At 49.7% G+C, this 21012-nt stretch overlaps 7 protein-coding genes across 7 annotated transcripts; 3 read left to right on the forward strand and 4 right to left on the reverse strand.

The window, feature by feature from the left end:
• Positions 1 to 380: 380 nt before the first annotated feature.
• TGAM01_v208764 (hypothetical protein) lies at positions 381 to 4086 on the reverse strand (the record flags this gene model as incomplete). The annotated part of the gene is made up of 2 exons (XM_018800828.1): positions 381 to 2399; positions 2458 to 4086. The coding sequence occupies 2 exons, from the start codon at positions 4084 to 4086 to the stop codon at positions 381 to 383; spliced, it is 3648 nt and encodes a 1215-aa protein (XP_018666293.1).
• Positions 4087 to 5278: 1192 nt separating this feature from the next.
• Positions 5279 to 6319, forward strand: TGAM01_v208765 (hypothetical protein; the record flags this gene model as incomplete). Its single annotated transcript, XM_018800827.1, has 1 exon — positions 5279 to 6319. The coding sequence occupies one exon, from the start codon at positions 5279 to 5281 to the stop codon at positions 6317 to 6319; it is 1041 nt and encodes a 346-aa protein (XP_018666292.1).
• A 156-nt stretch (positions 6320 to 6475) lies between these two features.
• Positions 6476 to 8240, reverse strand: TGAM01_v208766 (hypothetical protein; the record flags this gene model as incomplete). Its single annotated transcript, XM_018800826.1, has 4 exons — positions 6476 to 6582; positions 6658 to 7169; positions 7256 to 7583; positions 7646 to 8240. 4 exons carry the CDS (start codon positions 8238 to 8240, stop codon positions 6476 to 6478), a joined length of 1542 nt encoding a protein of 513 aa, XP_018666291.1.
• Positions 8241 to 11052: 2812 nt separating this feature from the next.
• Positions 11053 to 12701, forward strand: TGAM01_v208767 (hypothetical protein; the record flags this gene model as incomplete). Its single annotated transcript, XM_018800825.1, has 3 exons — positions 11053 to 11358; positions 11432 to 11893; positions 11958 to 12701. 3 exons carry the CDS (start codon positions 11053 to 11055, stop codon positions 12699 to 12701), a joined length of 1512 nt encoding a protein of 503 aa, XP_018666290.1.
• Positions 12702 to 13184: 483 nt separating this feature from the next.
• On the reverse strand, positions 13185 to 14855 carry TGAM01_v208768 (hypothetical protein; the record flags this gene model as incomplete). Its single annotated transcript, XM_018800824.1, has 3 exons — positions 13185 to 14006; positions 14070 to 14607; positions 14746 to 14855. 3 exons carry the CDS (start codon positions 14853 to 14855, stop codon positions 13185 to 13187), a joined length of 1470 nt encoding a protein of 489 aa, XP_018666289.1.
• Positions 14856 to 15907: 1052 nt separating this feature from the next.
• TGAM01_v208769 (hypothetical protein) lies at positions 15908 to 19870 on the reverse strand (the record flags this gene model as incomplete). Its single annotated transcript, XM_018800823.1, has 3 exons — positions 15908 to 16869; positions 16944 to 19197; positions 19262 to 19870. 3 exons carry the CDS (start codon positions 19868 to 19870, stop codon positions 15908 to 15910), a joined length of 3825 nt encoding a protein of 1274 aa, XP_018666288.1.
• TGAM01_v208770 (hypothetical protein) lies at positions 19178 to 19343 on the forward strand (the record flags this gene model as incomplete). The annotated part of the gene is made up of 2 exons (XM_024550404.1): positions 19178 to 19253; positions 19327 to 19343. The coding sequence occupies 2 exons, from the start codon at positions 19178 to 19180 to the stop codon at positions 19341 to 19343; spliced, it is 93 nt and encodes a 30-aa protein (XP_024404832.1).
• Positions 19871 to 21012: the final 1142 nt, after the last annotated feature.

Consider the following 21012-nt stretch of genomic DNA (forward strand, 5'->3'; position numbering starts at 1 on the left):
GGGGGGGGGGGGGGGGGGGGGGGGGGGGGGGGGGAAGGCTAAATGACTAGATATAGTTCACATGAGACAGATCAAGAATTGGTCGCAATGAAGCCTTCTTATCTTAGTACTTAAATGTAGTGTAGTAATACAGGGTATTTAACACTTATGCGATTGGAGACGCGTGTTGTTGAGCCAACTGTCTTCAAGCAGTTACAAGTAACTCAGACTTAACTTTATAGGAGGGTTCTTTTGAGATTGTATGAGAAGGGGGATGTACTATGATTGAACTCTCGCTATCTACCTATAGGTAGTAAAAGGATGCAACCCTATCTATCTTATAAACCGCACGTTACAACCGACTTCTTTATTTTCTGTTGCATCTTTTGGCACGAGAAATCTTATAGATTCAACCATATGAAGGTTAATCCAGACCTATGCCCAAGTACAATCGTATTGCCACAGACGAATGTATTAAAAGCTCTGTGGTCTTCAGGAATAAAAAAAAGGCTTCTTCCATCTTTCTTTATCCAACCCTCGTTGAATGGAATACGTTGGACTTGCAGGCCGTTTGAGAGGTTTGCGTCTGGGCTCAAAGGCTTTTCATCTGCCTGGAACAACCTCATCTTTCCCCAACGATCCATGTGGAAAAATCGGCCATCTGGCAGAAACACGGGAGAGCTACAAGTCTCCCCTTCTGGAACATTCGCCTTGAAGTTCTGCAGATGCTTTCCCGTTGCTATATCCCATAACTCTATTTCATGGTTGTGGGCCTGGTCCCTTCTGTAGACAGGATGTGCCGATGCCAGCATGTTGTCATTTGGGAAGAAGGCAAAGGATTTGGGTCCTGGATAGACGTGGGGTACTGCCTCCCACAGGCACATGTCTGCTGCTATGTCCAACAGCATCAATCTTTGAGCATCGAATCCCACCGCTAGCCTGTTGCCATCTGGTGAAAATGCAAGCTTTCTCACCTTTGTTAACCCGCGGCGTAGGGTTTTCCGGTAGGTACATTCCCCGGCCACTAAATCCCATAACTGTATTTGAGACGGCGGGTCTAATGGCAGATATTCCATGGTCTTTAGACAACTCGCGGATCCCAATGCCAAGATCTTAGCATCCGCTGCGAACTCAATGGCGGTATACTCGAAGCGACGGTCGTTTTTCTTGGCATTTGGCAAAATTGTAACCTCTTGCTGGGCGATAATATCTGGCCAATAGTCCTCAATTATTCGCCGGCATTCCCCTGTTGCAGTATCCCATATCTGTATCGTGTTGGCTTTTGCGTATGCCACCGTGTTGCCATCGAGTGAGAGCGCGAATACATCATGTACTCCAAACTCATCGGATTTATCCTTCTCTTGTATGCTCATTGTTGCGTCCCATAGCTGTACTTCTTTGTAACTTGCCGACGCCAGTATCTTATTGTCTGGTGAGATCGCTATTATCGTTTCGTCAATTATCATGGAAGTTTGCATAACAATCCCCGTCGTTAAATCATATAAATGCCTTCCACTTTGGAATCTTAAACCATCTTGGAAAAATTCAATATTTCCCCCAAGCCACTCAAACTCTTTGAGAAGGTCGCCCGTTGCTGCATCCCATAGTCGTAATTTGCTCGCACATCCTGATGCTATTTTGCTACCATCTGGTGAAACTGCAATAGCTTCTATTCTGTCTTCATGGCCTTGAATTGTCTGCCGAAGTAGGCCTGTTGTGGTATCCCATAGGTTGATCGAGCCATATCTCCATCCTGATGCTAGTGTCTTACAATCTGATGAGAATGCGAAAACAATGATGTCTTCGTAGTCTTGATAACTTAGCGCGGGCTTCTCCAACCGTACTATACGGCTGGAATGGCTTGCCTCCGGCATCCCATCATCTAGCGATAATGTAATATACGTTATCCAATAGCCGAGGTGATCGAATCCCTTTGCCCCTTCTTTCTCGAGTTGTTCGTGGAGCAGTTCAATGTTCCTTTCTTCCATTGGATCTCCTTCGGTAGCAAGCAGCAGCATTCTGTTATCTGGCGAAAACGCAATGGCTGATTGACCAACATCATAACATGGAATTATACATTTGAGCGCACCTGTTGCAACATCCCAACAACGTAGATCTCCATTCAGAGCCTTTGACGCCAGCATCGCACTATTGCGTGAAAATGCGAGATTCCGAACAATACCAGTGTGGCTCTTGAGCATCTGCAAAAAGGCACTTTTTCTAATGCCTTGGATATCCTCTATGAAAGATAGTCTCTCATTCCAAGGTATGGATTTTGCGTGATCATGCAATGGGCTGAATATAAGGGCTGAACCGTATACCTGGAGCGGTGATTTGGCAATGAGCGCCCCATTGCGAAGAATAAAAGATTCTATAGTACTTAGAAATCTCGCAAACTGAGTATTTTCACCATGTGGTAGCTACAAGTACTAGTCGTTAGCATCTTATATGACAGAGTCTCAGGCTCTGAGCACATACCTCTAGGAGAAGTTTTCGTATGAAACGCAAACCTTCTGGAAGTCCGTCGAACAGAGATAGACTCTCTATCCAACGAAGGAAATAGCTCTCCAAAAAGGGCTCCAACGTCTCAGTGATGATTACTTGAGCCTCATTCTTGGTGTTTGCGGCGCATGTGTCGCAAAGATGATTGGCCCAATAAAAGCATGAGTATCTCATTGAAGCTAGAGGATTCGGATCGGGTGGCTGCGCATTTTCCGGCCTAGGTCCAAAGTCTGTGAGGCCGTAAATATTTTTGGGTAGCTTTGATATAGCTGCGACTGATCGCTCAAAGACATCCAAATGTCTTTGAGCGGCGTCAGTCGAATACATCTCTTTGGCCAAATAGTCTTTTGCGGACTGGTGGATAAAATAGACATAACCTTCGTTCAGCGTGACAAACGAACCACACATTGTTACTAGCGTTTTAATCGACTCGGAGATCCCAGAAATCTGATCCGGCAGGCCAGCGAGAACTCCCAATTCAGCCAAGCTGAGTGGAAAGTATGCTGTAAATATTGTTGAGAGCATATTTCTGCAAAGATGTCCATTTTCTTCCTCCAAACTGTGGATATGGTCTATCATTCTTTTGTAGAGCGCTGTCAAGCCCATTGGCATCTTTTCAACTACTTTCATTATTTCCCAGACCTGAACTTCTTCAATTTTTTTCATCACCAGAGATGCCCATAGAAACGTGCCTTGAGCTTTTTCTTGTATTTTGTTTCGTAGCTCATCTTGGCGGCCTTGGTCATTCCGTACCGAATTTAGGCGTGAAACGCTGTGATTTATATAGGCATCCACGGCTTCGGATACACAGGATGCATTTTCCTTCAACTCGAGGCTAAGGATGCCCTGAGGTATGTATGATTCAAGTCGCTGCTGAATGCCAATTACGTTCCTGCTAGATAGAATACACTTGACATGTAAGGGGGCGAGTTGCTGCACTATGGCCTCTAAGAGCATCGGCAAATCTGTCTCGCACTCATCAAGCGCATCAATGACTAGGATTACTTCCTTCGCTTTTGAGTCTTGCAGGATAGCTATAAGTATCTCAGATAGGGCTACCCAGGCATTTGCATCTGAGAAAAGATCTTTGCCTGCATGCTTGTATCTTGCCTGAACATGAGACATAAGCGAAGGTTCCTGAACTACGAGGAGATAAATGAGACCACGTAGTACAGCGGTTGCGTTATTGATTCGTGCGTCGGTGCCTTGACAGAAGAAGTAGGACAAGAGTACAGTATTCGTAGTTGGTTCCGTCGGCTTCGCTAGTTTCGTCGTTGGCGTCAACTCATCAATTATGCCACAGAGCAGCATCGTCTTTCCCTTCCCTGGATCGCCTTTAATCCAAAGGATTCTGTTTTGCGCATTATCGCGCCAATCTTTAAAATTCTTGTTCTCGAGAATCCAACGGTACGAGTCTATTAGAAGGCCGCCCTTTGTGTTTTGGATGCGCAGTTTATCATCGCGGGGATCGGTCGAACGCAAATCCTTCAGGCACTGGTTTTCTTGATCCGATGCATGGTTATGGACATCGCCTTGAGTGATTGTGACATTATTCCCAAATTGATTATTGGAAACATCGCGAGTCTTTGAATTGCTCTGACCCATTGCGGCCGAAGTGTCATAGACGAGGAAATGACAATTGTCTTGTTGCGTGTTTTTGGATGCAGAGCCTTGGAAGCAATCTGAAGTAGCTACTTAAAATGATCGGATAATGAAGACCAATGACATTTGACTGATATCTGCCCAACCCCTCATTCACGACACGGCCAATCAAGTACATTTGCGCTGTTATTCCGCTTTTTTCCATCAAGCAACGTATATGATGTACATGGCTATCCCGTTTCCTCTATACTTATTTCTCTGTGCCTCTTCCTCTCTCAGGATTCCAAGGGGATAACGGAACGGTGAGGTATTCTCATGCCAGCTCGGCTGGGGTTTTCAAGCATACGCACAGCCAACTGTAGATTAATACAACACTTAATGCTGTTAGAGAGCTTCGTAGCGTCGTAAATTACTTCAACTATACAGACGCATATACAAAGCCTTTATACTTGTAAGATTAAAAAATGTTTATCAAGTAAAGCTGTAAAGCTTTACAAAGTAACCACTAGAGTTAATTGCTAGCTTTTAGCTTGATTTAATAAATACTAACGCTGAGAAAGTCCATAATTCTTTAATTTTTATTTATATACTTTATTATAATAAAATACTTTTAGTATTAAAAAGCATCATACCTTTAAGTTTTTAAATAATAAAAGTTATACTAATATAACCTTAGTAGGCAAGAATAAACCAGTCTAATATTTTTTTAAACTAAAAATATTTCAACAATTCTAATGCTTAGTGTACTTCCCGCTTGAGTGCTCTGGTTTACCAGCCCAGTTTAGCTTACATAGCGCTAGTAACACTTGCTTCTATGCCTAGTGTTGGGTGCTTTAGCTACATATGTAAATAGCCTCATCAGGGATCAAGATTGTTTGATCCTTGGGGTAAAGCTCTGTCTCCACCTATAATTCCATTGTGCTTATTTTAAAGCTACCTAAATGCAATACTTCGCCAATTAGTAAAGAGTAGTAAGCGATTAGGCATTAATTATAAATACGAAAGTAACCTTGACGTATAGTATTTTGAACGGTCTGGTTCATGTCCAGATTTGTCATTCCTCAGAATCTAAGCTGTCTAGAAGCAAAAGTGTAATATAGTAGCAAAGGGTTGAAGGATAAAAGCATGACGAGTTCTTATTCAAATTTCAGCTATTACCACTGCTTATACAATCCCAAAACTACATAGAGGTAATATGCGTTTCTCATTGGCATCTGTTCTCTTGAGCGTTGCATGGCTCGCCTGTGCTCACTCTAACTCTGTGACCACTTATGCCCCTTTACCTTCCACCGCTTCCGGTCCTCCAGTGAATAGCGAAGGATTCCGCGTACAGTCGTTTGGTGAAGGAGCATACATGCTTGCAGATGGTATCTATCAATCTTTATTTTTTGTCACACCTAAAAGCGTCATCATGATTGACGCACCACCCACAACTGGAGAAAATATCCTTGCTGGAATTCGATCAGTGACACATTTGCCAATCTCGCATCTTGTCTACAGCCACCATCATGCCGATCATATTGGAGCGGCGTATCTCTTAGCCAACAAGGATGTTACTATCATCGCGCATGAGTTGACAGCATACGAACTCTCTCTTACACCTGATGCGCATCGACCACCACCTCATGTTACGTTCAAGGACTCTTATACTCTACGGGTAGACAACCAGACTATTCAGCTGGATTACAAGGGCCCCGTTCACGACCCCGGCAATATCTTTATATATGCGCCTAAACAAAAGGTGTTAATGGTTATTGACATTGTCTTTCCCGGCTGGGTCCCGTTTGCTTCTTTGGCGGAAGCACAGAACCCCACCATGTTTATCAAAGCACATGACCTGATCTTGGAATATGATTTTGACTACTACATTGGAGGACACGTTGACCGCGCCGGAGTTCGTAAAGATGTTCTCATTCAGCAAGATTATATCCAGGACGTATACAATAATGCTCGCACAGCCATCCTTCTCAGCAACAGCCCTCCAAACGCAACGAATCCGCTTTCGGCCTCTACCATTCTTGGTCCTATTGAGGCGGCTAATCCAGATAACGCATGGGCAATGTTTGCCGGATACGTCGACACTCTTGCGCAGTACTGCGCCAATGTAACAACTGAAAAGTGGCTTGGCAAGCTGGGAGGCGCAGACGTATACACATACTCTCACTGCGAAGCCTTGGTGGAATCACTTCGCATTGATTATGGTGTCTTAGGTCCTTTTGGTGTTCAGCCTAGTTAAGAGGAAGAGGAAGAAAAAGAGGGTAATTATATAGTCCGGTGAGGGCGCATGTAAATGCTTTAAGCGGGCATTAGACTTATAGTTGACAATCCTTTACAAAGACGCGTTGCCAAGATTACTCTACCAAGCACTATGGCCGAGATATTCAAGGTTAATCTACTGAGCAATCTCTATCCTGGGGCCCTGGTAATGCTTCTTTGCAAATGCAAACCAATTAGCAGCCATGACAATCGCAATAATCGCTAACACAACCGCGGCATAATCTGTGAAACAACTAAAGTCAGCATGTCTTTCACTAGTATCATCATCTCAAAAATAAAGAAAGGAAGCCCACTCACTCATATTATCACCCGTCACAGGCAAAACCGTCGGAAACGTAAAAAAGACAGTTTCAATAACGGCCGCAACAATCGTCCCAATATTACAAACCCAGCCCACCATCTCAGGGACTTTAAACGCCCTCTTCCTCGGAAGCACCTTTTCGCTCCTCCGGCGATATATCAACAACGCTGCAGGAATCGCAAAGGAAATCATCTGCATCAGAGAAAAGACGCCCACGAGGGCATTGAACGCAGCCGAAGAGGCCAGACTTATACATCCGCAGACAAAAATCAGCCCGGCGTCGAGAAGGAGGGCCGCCACGGGGATGTCGCCCAGCTTGGGAGATAGTTTGGCGAATTGTGAGGAGAAGGCGAGGCCGCGATCACGGGCGAGGGCCCAGAGAAGGCGAGACGTGGTTTGCTGAGTAGCGGCTATGATGTATGTGGTGAGGAGGATGACAATGACGAGGAAGACAGTGCCGGCGGTATCGGATTTGCTGGCTAGGCGCCATAATTTATAGACGGGTACTCTGTTGATTCACATAGTGTAAGTCAAAGCATAATACGTTTACTCATGCATTGGAAAAGGAAAGAAGGGGGCTTTCATATGACTTACAGATCATTTGCCAAAGTATCCAAACTCGGGAGACAATAAGCCATGGCCACAGAAAAGACCAATCCAGAAAAGAAGCCAATCCCAATGGTAGACATGAGCGCCTTTGGCACCGTCCTAGAAGGATCCAGCGTTTCTTCCGCGAGATGAAGCGTAGCGTCGAGGCCTCCAAACATGTAGGCATGGGTGGTGAGGCCTGTGAAGAAGGACACGACAGGCGTCCAGCCTGAAGAAGACTCAAAGTTGGTCCATACCCAAGTTGAAGTCTGTTTATCGCCTCGGGCGAGACAAACGACGCAGATAGAAACGAATAAGAATAGAGTGAGAAAGACTTGTTCAATCATAATTAGCATTTGGTTTCATACTCTCACGCTCATATAGAGAGAGACTTACAAGCTGCATCATGTATCCAATGCGTCCTCTTCAGCAAGAACAAATTATATACCAACCCTATCACATTAAGTGCCTGGGAAATGAGAAACAGCTGCCAAGCGCTCGCTTCAAATCCATTATAAAACTCAGCAATGGCAGCGATACACAGACTCGTAACGCTAGCCACACTGGCAGAGCATATAATCCACGAAATCGTCGCAACCATGCCGCAAATATACGATATCGACCTGTTGAACCTCTTTGGCGCCATGATGCTCGCAAAGTGGTATTGACCTCCGGCGGTAGGGTAAACACTGGCAAGCTCGGCGAGAGTCACGGCCGCGGCGCCGTACATGGCGGTGATGACAAAGTTGCCGTATATCAACGAGACAGAACCTCCGGCAGTCAAGGCGGCTGAAAGTGCTACGGCAATGGCCAACCAACTGTTGGGGATGTTGAAGCCGAGAGCGATAATCTCAAAGGTCCCCATATCGCGGGGAACGGCCTGGGGGTTGAGCTGGGTCAGTTCTGCTTGCTGGGTGCTCTCTGAGCCTGCTGATTCCAGTGTATGCCCAGGTTCAGTCTTTTCGGATGATTTTCCATCTTGCTGGTCCATTTTGTTTGGGTAGAATCGCCAGAGGGCTGATGATATGTCCCAGCTTTTTGCGATATCAAGAGAATAAGGATCATAAAGAACTACAAGCAAAAGGGCATTTGCTAGTTATTAATTACGAATTAGGTCTGTACTCCCGTACAGCTATTTGAATTACTTGACAGCCTACAGACATGGCTCCCTGTCTTGTGTCTCAGTAGGCAAGACATGATAAGGAGCGCCCGGATGATGGTTTGATGTCGACATGGCATAGCTGAGACGCACAACTGGTTTGTAGACATACATATAACCATAGCAAAACTGCATAAGAATCTCTTTAGTATTTTTATTCTAGTTTTTGCGAATATGATTCATGGCAGGTATGACGAAATGGATCACGGCCACCTATCGCCATCATTCCAACCATCCCGAAAACCTGAATAACGCTAGAGACAAGAGCACATCTAAACGACAACCAATTTGGATCTATGAAAGCCATGTAGTGGCACATCGGATCGACGTAATGGACACAGCATAGAAACGGAGTCAACCTCTGTCATGTCGGCGACGTATGGATCGTTTTGGGAGAGACTGTCCAGGAAAATCACCCATGCTTGAGACATCAATTCTAAGTTAGGCTGGCTTATCAGCTTGTGCGACACTTTGCACTGCCATTGTGTCACACAGCATCCATCATTTTGATGAGTCAGTGTAAGAAGGTGGTGGACGCTTTGGAGAGACGGATGTTTGTGATGACGATGAGTATAATTGTCATGAAGATGTGCTGGGCTCCGCGATGGAGTCGAAATGGCTGTGGATGCACTTTTAGTATGAAGCTGCCTGCTGGTGACCAGAGAAAGTCCGGAAATAGAACTATGAGCATAGAAAATAGAAATAGCTTTATTCCCTTTGTCTTGGCTGAAAGACAGCTCTCTAATTGCAGTGAAGACCGAAGAGATAAGAAATTTCCATTCTGAGAGTACTCTCGTAGTACAGCAATCAAAAGGAAGCGCACAGCTAGAGCTTGGAAGCAAACGCTCCACTGCCCTTGCAGCCGGGAATCTCAGATTCCATCCCTCGTAAGTTAGCGACTGGCCAATAACCCGATGCTCGCCCAACTGTCCAGTGGCACATCGGCTGTGGGTACAGGGACATCACTTCGCTGATAGCAGGCAAAGTAGCCACTCACCAAGACACAGACAATCTCTCCAATGCGGTTGGACGCCGGGGCACATCATCGTCACAGCAAAAGCCACACACCATCGGCTCCATCGCCGATTTTGGTCCCATCGCCGCCGCTTCTCCACACGCACTATCATGGGCGCTAGATACAGAGGTACGGCACAAGCTTGTTTCCAGTTGGAACGCAGTGAAGACGCAGTTTTATCAGGCATAGAGTTCTCTCTTCTGCGTAAGGATCCTCGGGTATGTTGGGGCCATGGCCTGTGTGATTCCTTCAAAATGAGGTGCGACGTTGGCTCTGGCGAATCCCATGTCGAGTCGCTCAAAGACTAGGAAATTGGCGTTACGTGTCCGAGCCCCGACGTTCCGCTGCTCTATATGCATAGGTCGAGGCGATAGCTAGACCGGTCCGTGCCCGAAGATGTGCTACACTTGCAGTTTAGCTTGCCTGGTCAGATCTTTAACGGATAGCATACGGCGAGGTGGTTTCGACCTGCATGGCTTGACAGTGGCGATCCAAGAGCTCAAGTTATTCCAGGTAACACCAATGCTCGGTATCCTAATCTGTACCGGCACTTTCTGTACGAGTAATCCTCTGGCAACGGGAAATACGAGGCCGACTCGAGAAGCGGCTGCAGGCAGTTTGTGCTCCCCCAACATTTTATTTGCGTTGCTCGCGTGCAGGCCTTGGACGATTAGCGCGGAGGGCGTTAGCCAAGTATAGAAGATACTGAGGCTACCCGCATAACGAAGAGGAGTAATAGATAGACAGTGAGAATGGCCAAGATGGCCTCGAGCCGAGGCAGCTCTTTGTCTTCCCGTGATCAACTTCCACAAGCACGAAGCCAAAGAATTGGTGTGTTGGCGTGCAGAAGCTCGTTCCCCAGCGCCATGCAAGCCATGCCGCTGGCCGCTAAACCCCTCACGGCATTGATCCCTCCAAGAGTTGGAAACCGCCGAAACCACATACCTAAAACGTTGGAGAGTCCGCTAATATTCCTCCATTCGCGGGGTCTGCCAACGCTGTTAGTCGTAGCTGCATCAGCTCTTGGCTGGGGATCCGCAGCTGTTCAAGGACCGTTTAACCTAGCCCAGGGTTTATCTCCCTCTGTCATTTCTTAATGCTTTGTTCTCCCGGGAGCTTGTGCCTCTAGCCGTTGTTTTCTTCTTCTTCCTCTTAGATGCAGCTTTCCCTCGGTTGCTGCTTCTGGCCGGCCCATGCGTCCTTTGCCTCGTTGTCGGACATTGCCTCTGTCATGGTAAACAGAGTTGCGTTTCGCATTCCGTAAAACTGCCTGTGGCCTCTTCTGTCTCCGCTGGCAGCAGGAAAGCTCACGCGAGTCACTGACATTCAACGACTGGAAACTTGGGAGAGAGTCAAGGCGAGACGAAATCAGAAGGCAGAGCTTTTCTTATAAAAGAGACTCGCAATCCAAGCCAGTGGATGTCTGTCTCTTCTATACGCCTCCCTTTCTTCTGTGTCCAGGCACACTGACTGAGTTGGCGGGTCGAAACAGCTGAGCTACAGCCGCCGGCCAGCTGTGCGACATTCTGTACGAGCCCAAGCGAATCGGGGGCTTTGAAGGGCAACTGCTTACTATAAAGCAAACGGATTCTTGTTTCCCATCTTTGAAAATATTCGCAAAAAGCTACAATGGACAGCATCGCAAAGGAAACCGGCGAAGCTGCTCAAACCACCGACATGGGCGCCGTCGATACCCCCCGCAGCGGCGTCTTCCACAAAATGTCCAACTCGGCCAGCAGCACGGAGGCCCTGCGTTTCTGGCGCTCCAAGAAGGATTCCTCTCAGGACTTCAGTCTGCAGGAGCGCGAGACGCCCAGCAGCGACGAGCAGAATCCCGACATCGAGAATGGCACCTCGACCGAGTACCGGACGTATAAGCGGCGGTGGTTTGGCCTTGCTCAGCTGACGCTCATGAACATTATGGTGTCTTGGGGTGTAAGTCAGGTTGAAGAACCACATCTCGAGATCGCATGCCCTTTCTTTGTTCAATAGCTAATAACAATTGCAGTGGCTCACCTACGCCCCCGTCGTCAGCGACTCGGCCACCTACTACAACGTCTCCTCCTCGGCAATCAACTGGCTCAGCACCGCCTTCTTCCTCGCCTTTGTCGCCATCTTCCCCGTCAGCATCTGGGTCGTCAACCGCGGCTTCAAGTACGGCTTCATCTGCTCCGCCTCGCTGCTCATCGTCGGCAACTGGATCCGCTACGCCGGCGCCTCCAAGGCCTCTGGCGGCATCTACGCCTGCGCCATGGTCGGCGAGATCCTGATTGGCTTTGCCCAGCCGTTTGTGCTTGCCACGCCGGCCAAGTACTCGGATCTGTGGTTCACCCACCGCGGGCGTGTGGCTGCCACTGCTTTGGCGACTTTGGCGAATCCCCTGGGCGCGGCGCTCGGGCAGTTGATTAACCCTCTGTGGGTGAGCTCACCAAAGGACGTTTCGCAAATGGTCCTTTACGTCTCCATCATTGTAAGTGTTTTAACTCCCAACATATATCTATATCAGATCTTAGTTGTAACTAATGGTCGATCAGTCCACGGCTTGCTCAGTAACAGCCTTCTTCATCCCCTCCAAGCCACCCACTCCCGTCGGCGCCTCTTCAGAAACACCAAAGATGCCGCTCCTCCCATCCATCCGAACCGCTATCCGCTCTCTCGAAGTTTGGCTCGTCTTCATCACCTTCTCCGTCTACGTCGGCATCTTCAACGCCGTCTCTAGTCTTCTCAATCAGATCCTTGTGCCGTACGGCTTCACAGATGACCAGGCCGGCATTGGCGGCGCCGTCCTCATCGTCGTCGGTCTCGTCACAGCTGCTATTACTTCACCCATCCTGGATCGTACGAAGCACTTCCTTCTCTCTCTCAAAGTCATCGTTCCCATCGTCGCGGCATGCCTCATCATCTTCATCTGGATGCCCCAAACCAAGGGCCTTGCCGGTCCGTACGTCATTCTCGCCATCATCGGCGCAGGATGCTTCGCCGTCGTGCCCATCGCTGTCGAACTGCTAGCCGACTTGAGTCACCCCATCAGCCCTGAACTCACATCCACTGCGGCCTGGGCCGGCGGCCAACTCTTTGGCGCCATCTTCGTCATTGTGAGCGACCCGCTCAAGGGCGGAAACAATGCCAATCCTCCCGAGAATATGAAGAACTTTCTCATCTTCCAGGCCGTTCTCGCTGTGGCGGCAACGCCTCCGATCCTTGTTTTGGGCTGGTTCGGTCGAAAAGACAAGGTCATTTTGCGAAGATTGCAGCCTCAGCAGGAGCAAGAGACATGAGCTGGTGCCGCAGGGCAGAGCAGGCCTTGTATCAGATACTCGTCTTTCTTAAACTGATTTTATGACCCTACGACGACTTTGGGATAGTTTCATCCCAAAGCATTGTTTCCAATATTTGCGAATTTGATTTTCCTGTCTTTTGACAACGCCTGAGACGTGTATATGAATGACTGCTTGATGTTTAGCAGGGGTATATAACGAGTATACTGCAATCTCAATGTAATGTTCAAAATTAAGCAATACAAAAGAGATGTGCTTCACTTTCGTCATCTTGAGAGTGGTAATAAGTAATATTAGTGATAGTGATACCATACTTGTTTGTTTGAATATTTGAGAATTGTAAACATATAATTCCCCATATCTTGATTCTAAACCTTCTTGTGCCCCCCCTTTTTCCTTCCAATATAATCCGTAAACCAGTAACAATTAAAGTCTTTGTAAAACAAAATGGTATAAAATCAGCAAAGATTTAAAGAACATCGCTCACTCTTTCTTCTCCAGCTTTATAATCTTCGCCCACTGATGCCTCAACCTCTCCATCTCCTCCCACGCTCTCGCTCCCTCCTCTTCAAACTCAATCAGCGACTCCTCCGTCGCATTCTTCGCCCCCAATCGTCTGCCCACCGATTTATGCAGCAGCCCCGGCGCCGTATCAGCTGCAATCGTCTTGCTTGTCTCGACCTTGCCCTCCCACCCCCAGCCGTCCACCTCCGTCTTCTTCACGTCCGACACGAGATGTCTGTCCGTCGAACTGCCCCATTTGATCCTGTCGGCCTGCATGTCGTCCAGCGCGGCCTGGTCCTGCAATGCTAGCCAAGCTGCTGATGTGGAACCCCTGTAGCCGTCGACGTTGTGCCACGGCGAGCCGATCCAGCGCGCAACCACCAGCGCAAGCTCATACGCCCAAAAGAAGAACCACGGCACGGGGAACAGCGTGCTGGCCACGACGCCGGGGTGCGTGAGGTACATCTTTGGCGGGACGGGCTTCTCGGCAGCGTCTCCGCCGGATTCTTCGTCAATCGTCAAAAAGGGCCGCGAGTATTTCTGAACGGAGGGGAGCGAATATGAGAGGGAGACGATGTCGGTGAGGCGCTTGACGGATTCGTACGCGGCGGGCTTGAGGAAGCACTGCATGTCGTCGGCGACGTAGACTTCTTGTATGGCTTCTATGCTGGAGGACCAGACGATTCGGCCGCGGGACTCGGACGCTGAGTGGCGAGACAGCAGCGGCAGCAGCTGGTGGGCGAGGACGTAGTGGCCAAAGACGCAGGCGGTAAACACTTCGCCAAGAAGAGGCTTTTCGGGCTATATCTCGCAGTTAGCACACGAACAACAGAAACAGATCATACCGGCAGGGTTAGAACATACATAGCCATAGCTCTTCTGCTCATTCAAAACACTCGTCGGCAGCGAATTTTTAAACGTCGGATACGTGACCGCCTGCACCAACCCCTCGCTCAAAATCTTCCATACAGCCTTGGGATAATTGCACCCGGACCAATTCCCATACGCCGCGTTGAAAATCACCGTGTCCAGCCGCGGAATCCTCACATTTCGCAAATACTCGCCCTCCAGCCCTTCCGGATTGCTCACACGCCCGCGGCAAAGCTGGTCGGCAAAGGCGTACACGCCGCGCAGGTCGCACAGGTCCAGCGTCAGGCTCAGCACGTGGATACGCCGCACGGCGTCCTGCCAGTTGTATTCCTCCTTTTCGTCAGCGTCATATCGGGCTCGCAGCGCCGTCGAGGTCTTGGCCGCGTGCTCGGCGTGTGCTCGCAGCGCCGAAATGGCCACCAGGGATTTGGAAGCGGACCGCGTCGTCGGGATGAGAATCAGGTGCGATGTCAGCGACCGCGTCGCGAGGAACTCGTCAATGAGGCGCTGTCCGGTACCGAGACCGATGCCGCTGTATCTCGTGGCGAGCCAGTTAGCAACTTTTCGTTCCTTTTCCACGAATCAAACGACGGGCAAAGGAATCGCGGCCGCAGTGGGAAAAAAAGGGTCAGCCGCCGCCGCCCGTTATAGAGTAAGAGTAATACTATACCTGTTTGCGCCTGTAATCAGGACAAAGAGCTGGTCTTCTGGCGCGACAGTCTCCCACGGCGCTACTGCCGATCCTGCTGCAGCTGCGGGAAGAGGAGCCTCGATCGTCATTATATCGTGTGTGTGTGTGTGTGTATCCCCAGGCCAGGCACAAGAAAAGAATAAAGGGGAATCTAAGTACGAAAAAAGACAGCGCCCGCCAATTCGAATCGCAAAGAGAAAAAAACCCCCCTTGGAGGTGTCACTGTCAACTGCAACACAGCTTTGCGAAAAAAGAAAAAGCGGATGTGTCGATCGGAAAATAGCTATTTGTAACTTTTTGGCGGAAAGCCACAAAAGAACGATTGCGCTTTCTGGCAATACGAGTACGGGAGGGAGGTTTCAATAAGGGAGTTGGATTAGTCCAAGTTGATGTTTACTGGCTGAAGTTGCTTCGAGTTGGTGGCGCGGCTGGGTGGCTTTTTTTCCTAATTTGGGGCCCCCTTGCATTGGCTCACCCCGCCGCTGTTGTTCGATACTCTAAATCGCTGCTAATGGGTGCCGGAGCATCAATTAGTAGGGACGGACGGTGCAATCAAGAGACCGACGCACGCAGAGGGGACTTTGGCAGCGGTCATGAAGTCATGCTTTTATGATTTTATTTTTCCCATGATTCATGCATCACACAGGTAACTTCAGTAACGTTAACGGCACCTTTCCCTACTTAAACTAAGACGACAAGATAGATGCTGGAGGATAAAATGAGATAAAATGGATGACGATACTGAGGCAACTTCGCGCATAGTTGCTCCAGTCTAGTACTCTGGGACGGCATCTACACTGAGAAAGAGAACAAAAGGGATATTCTATCAGTTTAGTTAACAATATAATAGAGTAGAAGATTTAGTAAAGAGGCCTGCTACAGCCATCACTTGTAAACTCAAGTCAAATTTAGTTTCATCGTGGCATTATTCGCCTATTAAAGATTGTACACACCGTATACCTTCTACATTGCATTTTCCTATTTGCCAAAGAATCTTGGACTTTATAAAACAAGCCACCTTCCCATCCCCATTTGTAAGATCTCGACTCAATCGATCAAGACTTTTGTTAATCCATATTTGCATATCTCTCGCTTCGCTTTATGCTTTTTAAGAGAAACACATGTCTTCATGGCTGCTCGTCTACTCTCTCGACATGGTCTGTCCCTCTCGGACAGCAGCCAGAATCAGATCTTTGGCCTTCTCCACACCCTCGCGAGTGCCGGTAATCTCAATGGCCTCATCCTTGGCTTGGTCTCGCGGCACTTGGATCTGGCAGTTGCTCTGGTTTCGGATGGACTTGACCTTGCTTCCGTTTTGGCCGATAACGTAACGGTAAGTTCGGGGATCAGGCAGGATAAGATAACCTGTAGAGTCATTGGCCTTGGCCTGCTCCAGGGCCTTCTGGATAACGTCCTTGGCCTTGGCGACATTTTCAGCAGTTCCACGCAGGATCCATGGAATGTCACCCTCTTCGCCTGAATCAATGCTCACAATCTTCCAAGAGTGAACATCGGCCGATGCATCGGCATCATCGGTAATCAGGGGCAGAGAACCCTCAACAGCCCTGTCTGACGGCGTGGGCTTGGCAGGAATGCTCTGACCAGCATGGTCAACCGTCACTTGGTAGTTGTTGCGGAGTTGACGGAACAGCTGGCCATTGTTGGACACAGCATGGTGGGCGTTGCGAGGGATCTGAAGGGTCTCGCCTTGCTGCTGCTTGATCAAGCCAGCAATGTGTTCCTTGGCCGAGGCAACGTTCTCTGGCCGACCAGTAACCTTAACACCCGTCTTGCCGTCACCCTGGCGTGGAATGTCAATGGAGACGCTGAACTGCGACTCAAGCTGGCGCTTGGCATCTCCGCCTCGTCCAATGAGAGTTCGGTGCTGGTCGATGGGCACTTCCACAATCTCAGTGACCTGGCTTTCACGCTCTGCTACAATCTCCTGGATGCGCTTGATGATGTTGTCAACGACTTGAGTGCGGCCCTCTACCTTGATAGTGTTGCCGTCTGCTTCTTGCTTGGGGAACTGAATAGTTCGGGCAAGTGCACGTCTATCATCAGAACCGCCGGCTCCGACAACAATCTCACGAAGAGCGGATCCTATGACATGCATATTAGCTCAAAATTCTTCTTCCTATTTATCGTAGGCAGATAGAAAAGGGAAAGAAACTTACCGCTTGTTCCAATCAGGGCTCTGTGGTGCTTCTTGTCTACCTCAATCGTCTGGACGACAGTGTCATCAAACTCTGATCGCTTCTCTTCAAGGATCTGCTTTGCCTTCTTAACCTGAGCGGCAGTACCCTTGATGACAATGTCGACAATTTCAGTATCCCGGTCAGCCGGAACATCAATTCGAGCACCGGTCAACTGTCGAAGCTCATCCAAAGCAGCACCGCCTTGGCCAATCAGAGAGCCGACCTGCTTCTGCTGCACTCCGACAGTTGCTGTGTGGGAATGCTCCTCCAGGTACTTGTGAAGAGAGAAAATCTCGTCGCGGGCCTCATCGGCGCCCTTCTTGGGACCACGAATGATGACTTCGTCCGGAGCTTGCTGGCGGCGGGGCTTGCCGGCATCACTTGCCGCATCTGCGTTTGACTGGTCATCTCCGCCCTTGGCTGATCGGGGGAAGAAGATGAGGACCTTGTATCGAGTCTGCAGGCGGTTGATCTGGCTTCCCTGAGCACCAATCAGCTCTCGGTGGTACTTGGGGTCGATCTTGAGAGTATGGGTAGTCTCGTCCGCCAAGGTGCGGCTAAGGTTCTGGATGTAGGTGCGAGCCTTCTCAGCCTTGGCTTGAGGTCCCTTGAGCTCCACTTTGCCGTCTTGAACTTGAATTTCAACGTCAAATCGGTCACGAAGCTCCTTAATGTTGCTGCCACCCTTGCCGATAAGGTGGTTAGCAAACTTCTGAGGGAAGTCAAAAGATAAGGTGTATCCACGCTCCTTCTCGTCAATCTTCTCCTGCTCGATAAAGGCGGTGGCCTTGTCGGCAAGGGAATCGACAGCAGACTTGGGTCCTCGCAGAGTCACAGTAGTACCAATCTTGGTCACTCTAACGGGAATCTGAGCTTCCGAGCGGCTCTCCTGCTCCTTCTTAATGAAGCGGCGCAGCTTCTCGTGGAACTTAGCGGGGACGTCAAGAGCCACGCTGCTGAGCTCTTCTTGGCTGTTGATGAGGCTAAGGATGTGCTTTTGAGCGTCATCCAGTGCCTTTTTGAAAGCGCGTGCCTCAGCATCTGTGGGCTTGGCACGAGGAGGCTGGTAAGCGCCCTCAGCAGGGTCGGGGCCCTCGAAGACGAGGAGCACCGGAAGATTAGCCTCTGAAGCCTCCGGAACAACGACATGGACACCAAAATCCTTCTTGATTCTGGGCGTGATATCGCTGCGCAGATGCTGGTGGAAGAAGGGGTCAACGGGGACAGTCTGCATACGCGACGGCGGGTGTCCGTTGAGAATGGCAGTAATCTCCGATTGCGCACGAATGGCGTTCTTACCCTCACGGGAGTACAGCTCCCAAGGCAGGGCGCCGTCCTGAGAGAAAGGAGTGTTGATGTGAGTGTTGTAGGCCTTCTCGAGACGCTCAATCTCTCTGCGCTGGCGAAGGTACCTGGTGATGTTGGCAGCGTGAGCAGCGGCGCCGCCAGGAGCATTGCGGTGAGATCTCGAAATGTCAATGTTTGACATTTGCATACCCATGGCGAGGTCCATGGCTCTCTCCAGACCGGCCTGCACCTGGGCGGGAGGTCCAACAACGGTGATCATGTCATCATCTTCTTCTTGGGGGAACAGGATGGCACAGCCAGTCTCGTTGAAGAAGTTCTCCAAGGGAATACCGCGCTGACCGATGATGAACTGGTGCCTGCCTCTTTGGATAGAAAGCTGCTCGGCTTCCAGCTGTCTTTGCAACTCAGCGGCGCGGCGTTCAATCTCAGCTCGAGCCCTTTGCACGGCAGCACGGTCACCAGCAAGCAGGATATGCTCGTCATCGACACCGGCAGGGGCAAACACGGGCCGTTGACCAGGGGCTGGTGCAACCGGAAGGGGTGCGGATGAGTACAGCTGCTGTGTGGGGACACGAACCTGGACTCCATTGGCTTCTTCGAGTGCCTGCGCCAGAGAATTTCCAGGTCCGGCGATGAAGGGGTAGAAAGCAGCAGGGATGCCCCGCACTTTGGTTTGAGTGTTGGCAGAACGCTCGCCAACGATCTTGAGAATCTCATCCCGAGCATAAGCAGCAGCGAGGGCATGGCCCTCCACGATGACATCGACTTCAGCCTCGCCATCTTCATCATCAACAGGCTGGCTCTCATCGGACTTGGGCAGCTGGATCTTGGCACCAGTCTTCTCCTGGAGAGACTTAATCGTAGCACCACCCTTGCCGATGATGAATGCTCGGCTGGATTGAGGAATGGGAACCTTGATGGAGACCTTCAGAGGTGGAAAATTAGCAAGGGACAAAAGGCCAGAATATGGACATATTTCGGGTACGCACCTTTGTTCCGATCTGACCAACCAGGTCCTTGAGTGCCTGTTGAGCAGCTTCCTGAGGACCAGTAGCAATGAACTTGAGGTGACCATTGGGAGACTGGGTCATGGTGATGTTGGCACGAGACTTGCGGTTGATATCCTTGAGGATATCGGGGATTGGCCGTCTAAGCTCGGAACGAGGGCGAACGTGCGTAGGAGCGAGGGTGTAAGTCTCGACCCTGCGTCCAGGAATGGCCATGGAGGGGGTAGGGGCCTGAGCAGACGGGGTCGAGGTGCCAGATGCCGGAGTGGACGAACGAGAAACGCCGTTGGAGCCTCCGTTGGCATTGCTCTTGGCTCCCCAGATGGGGGCAACGCTAGGGCCCTTGCCTTTGGGAGCTCCAAGCTCTGGGAAAAGCTCGTGAGACTGGGTATCGAGAGCATTTTGCTTGGGCTTGCTAGCCGCCTTGACAGCGGGAGCAGATCCAGAAGCAGAGGCATCCTCAGTCGCGTGCGTGGGCAAATCGGGATCCGGCGCATCCTCAACAGTCACATGGTGCTGCTGGAGACGTTGGGCGACGGACTCTTCGCCAGCATTGGCGAGGCCGGCAGCGACAGTTTCTTCGGAAGCCATTATAACACTCGAATTGGGGGCGTCACACGTGGATGGAGACTAGATGGGAGCACTGATCCCGCAGCAGTAATAAGTCAGCAAAAAAAGGCACTAGAAACTCCTCTGGGCAGCCATTGAGGACAGCTGTGGCGAGGAATGTCGCCAGCAGCTGGTCCAATGGCTGCACTAAAGCATTTATCGTCAAACTCACCACACTGCAGTATGTGCGGGCAAGTACAGGAAGCCTTTGGGCTTTGCGGGTAGCGGCACAAGACGGTTACGAGACCAGATAGCGGGGAGTCAGGCGATGCTTTTTTGTTAAGTCTGTGGTGTCTAGAACATTGTGCAGACAAGCCAACAGACGACGAATACCAGAGACCAGAGGGGAGAACCAGAAGACAGGCGGCGGCCGGGCGACGACAAGCAGAGCCGGTGAAGCAATTTGGGGAAAGATGAGGATGCAAGTTGAGGGTGAGGTGGAAGTTTCTCCAGCGTTCTCCAAGGAGCTCCGTCCCTAAAGGGTACGTACCTCGCTGGCCTTATGCCACGACACCGACCCCAACAAGCTCGGAGCGGGACTCTGAAGTGGCGGCTTGCCAATGGCACCACCGCCGAGCCATGACCGGTGCTAGAGCTCCGCTCCCTACCGCCAGAAGCCCAAAATGCGCCAATTGGGAAGAAAAAAGGTTGAAGATCATGTGATACTTGCTTGCTCTGGCAGTCTTATCGCCCTTATCGAGAGATTATGGCGGATGTGCTTTGAGTTTATATGGACTGCGATTTAAGCAAGGACAGTTGGAGCTTGGGACAATATGAATTCATAGAGTTTCTAAGAATATTAAATTTCAATGATATTATATCCATATCTATTTTATGTAGTAGTACTCTTTGCAGGTTTCTACTGCAAATTTAACCATTCACTTAGGAGTGTTTTACAGTCAGAATCTCTTAATGCGCAACCCGCCCAGACTTGGGTTCTCTCAATCTTCATCTACCTGAGTTTTAATATGGCTAAGTGATTATATAAGTAAGTAGTTATTGCTCTAGGCTACTCTGTATCTGATTTCTTTCCGTCTTGCGCAGAACTCTGAGAGGTTCACAATCATAGCGTGTTTCTCCAGCCGCAGGCGTTGTGCACGGATCCAATGGCGGTACGAGATGCA

The sequence above is a fragment of the Trichoderma gamsii genome, assembly GCF_001481775.2.
Source record: "Trichoderma gamsii strain T6085 chromosome Unknown Scaffold_39.2, whole genome shotgun sequence".
NCBI lineage: Eukaryota > Fungi > Ascomycota > Sordariomycetes > Hypocreales > Hypocreaceae > Trichoderma > Trichoderma gamsii.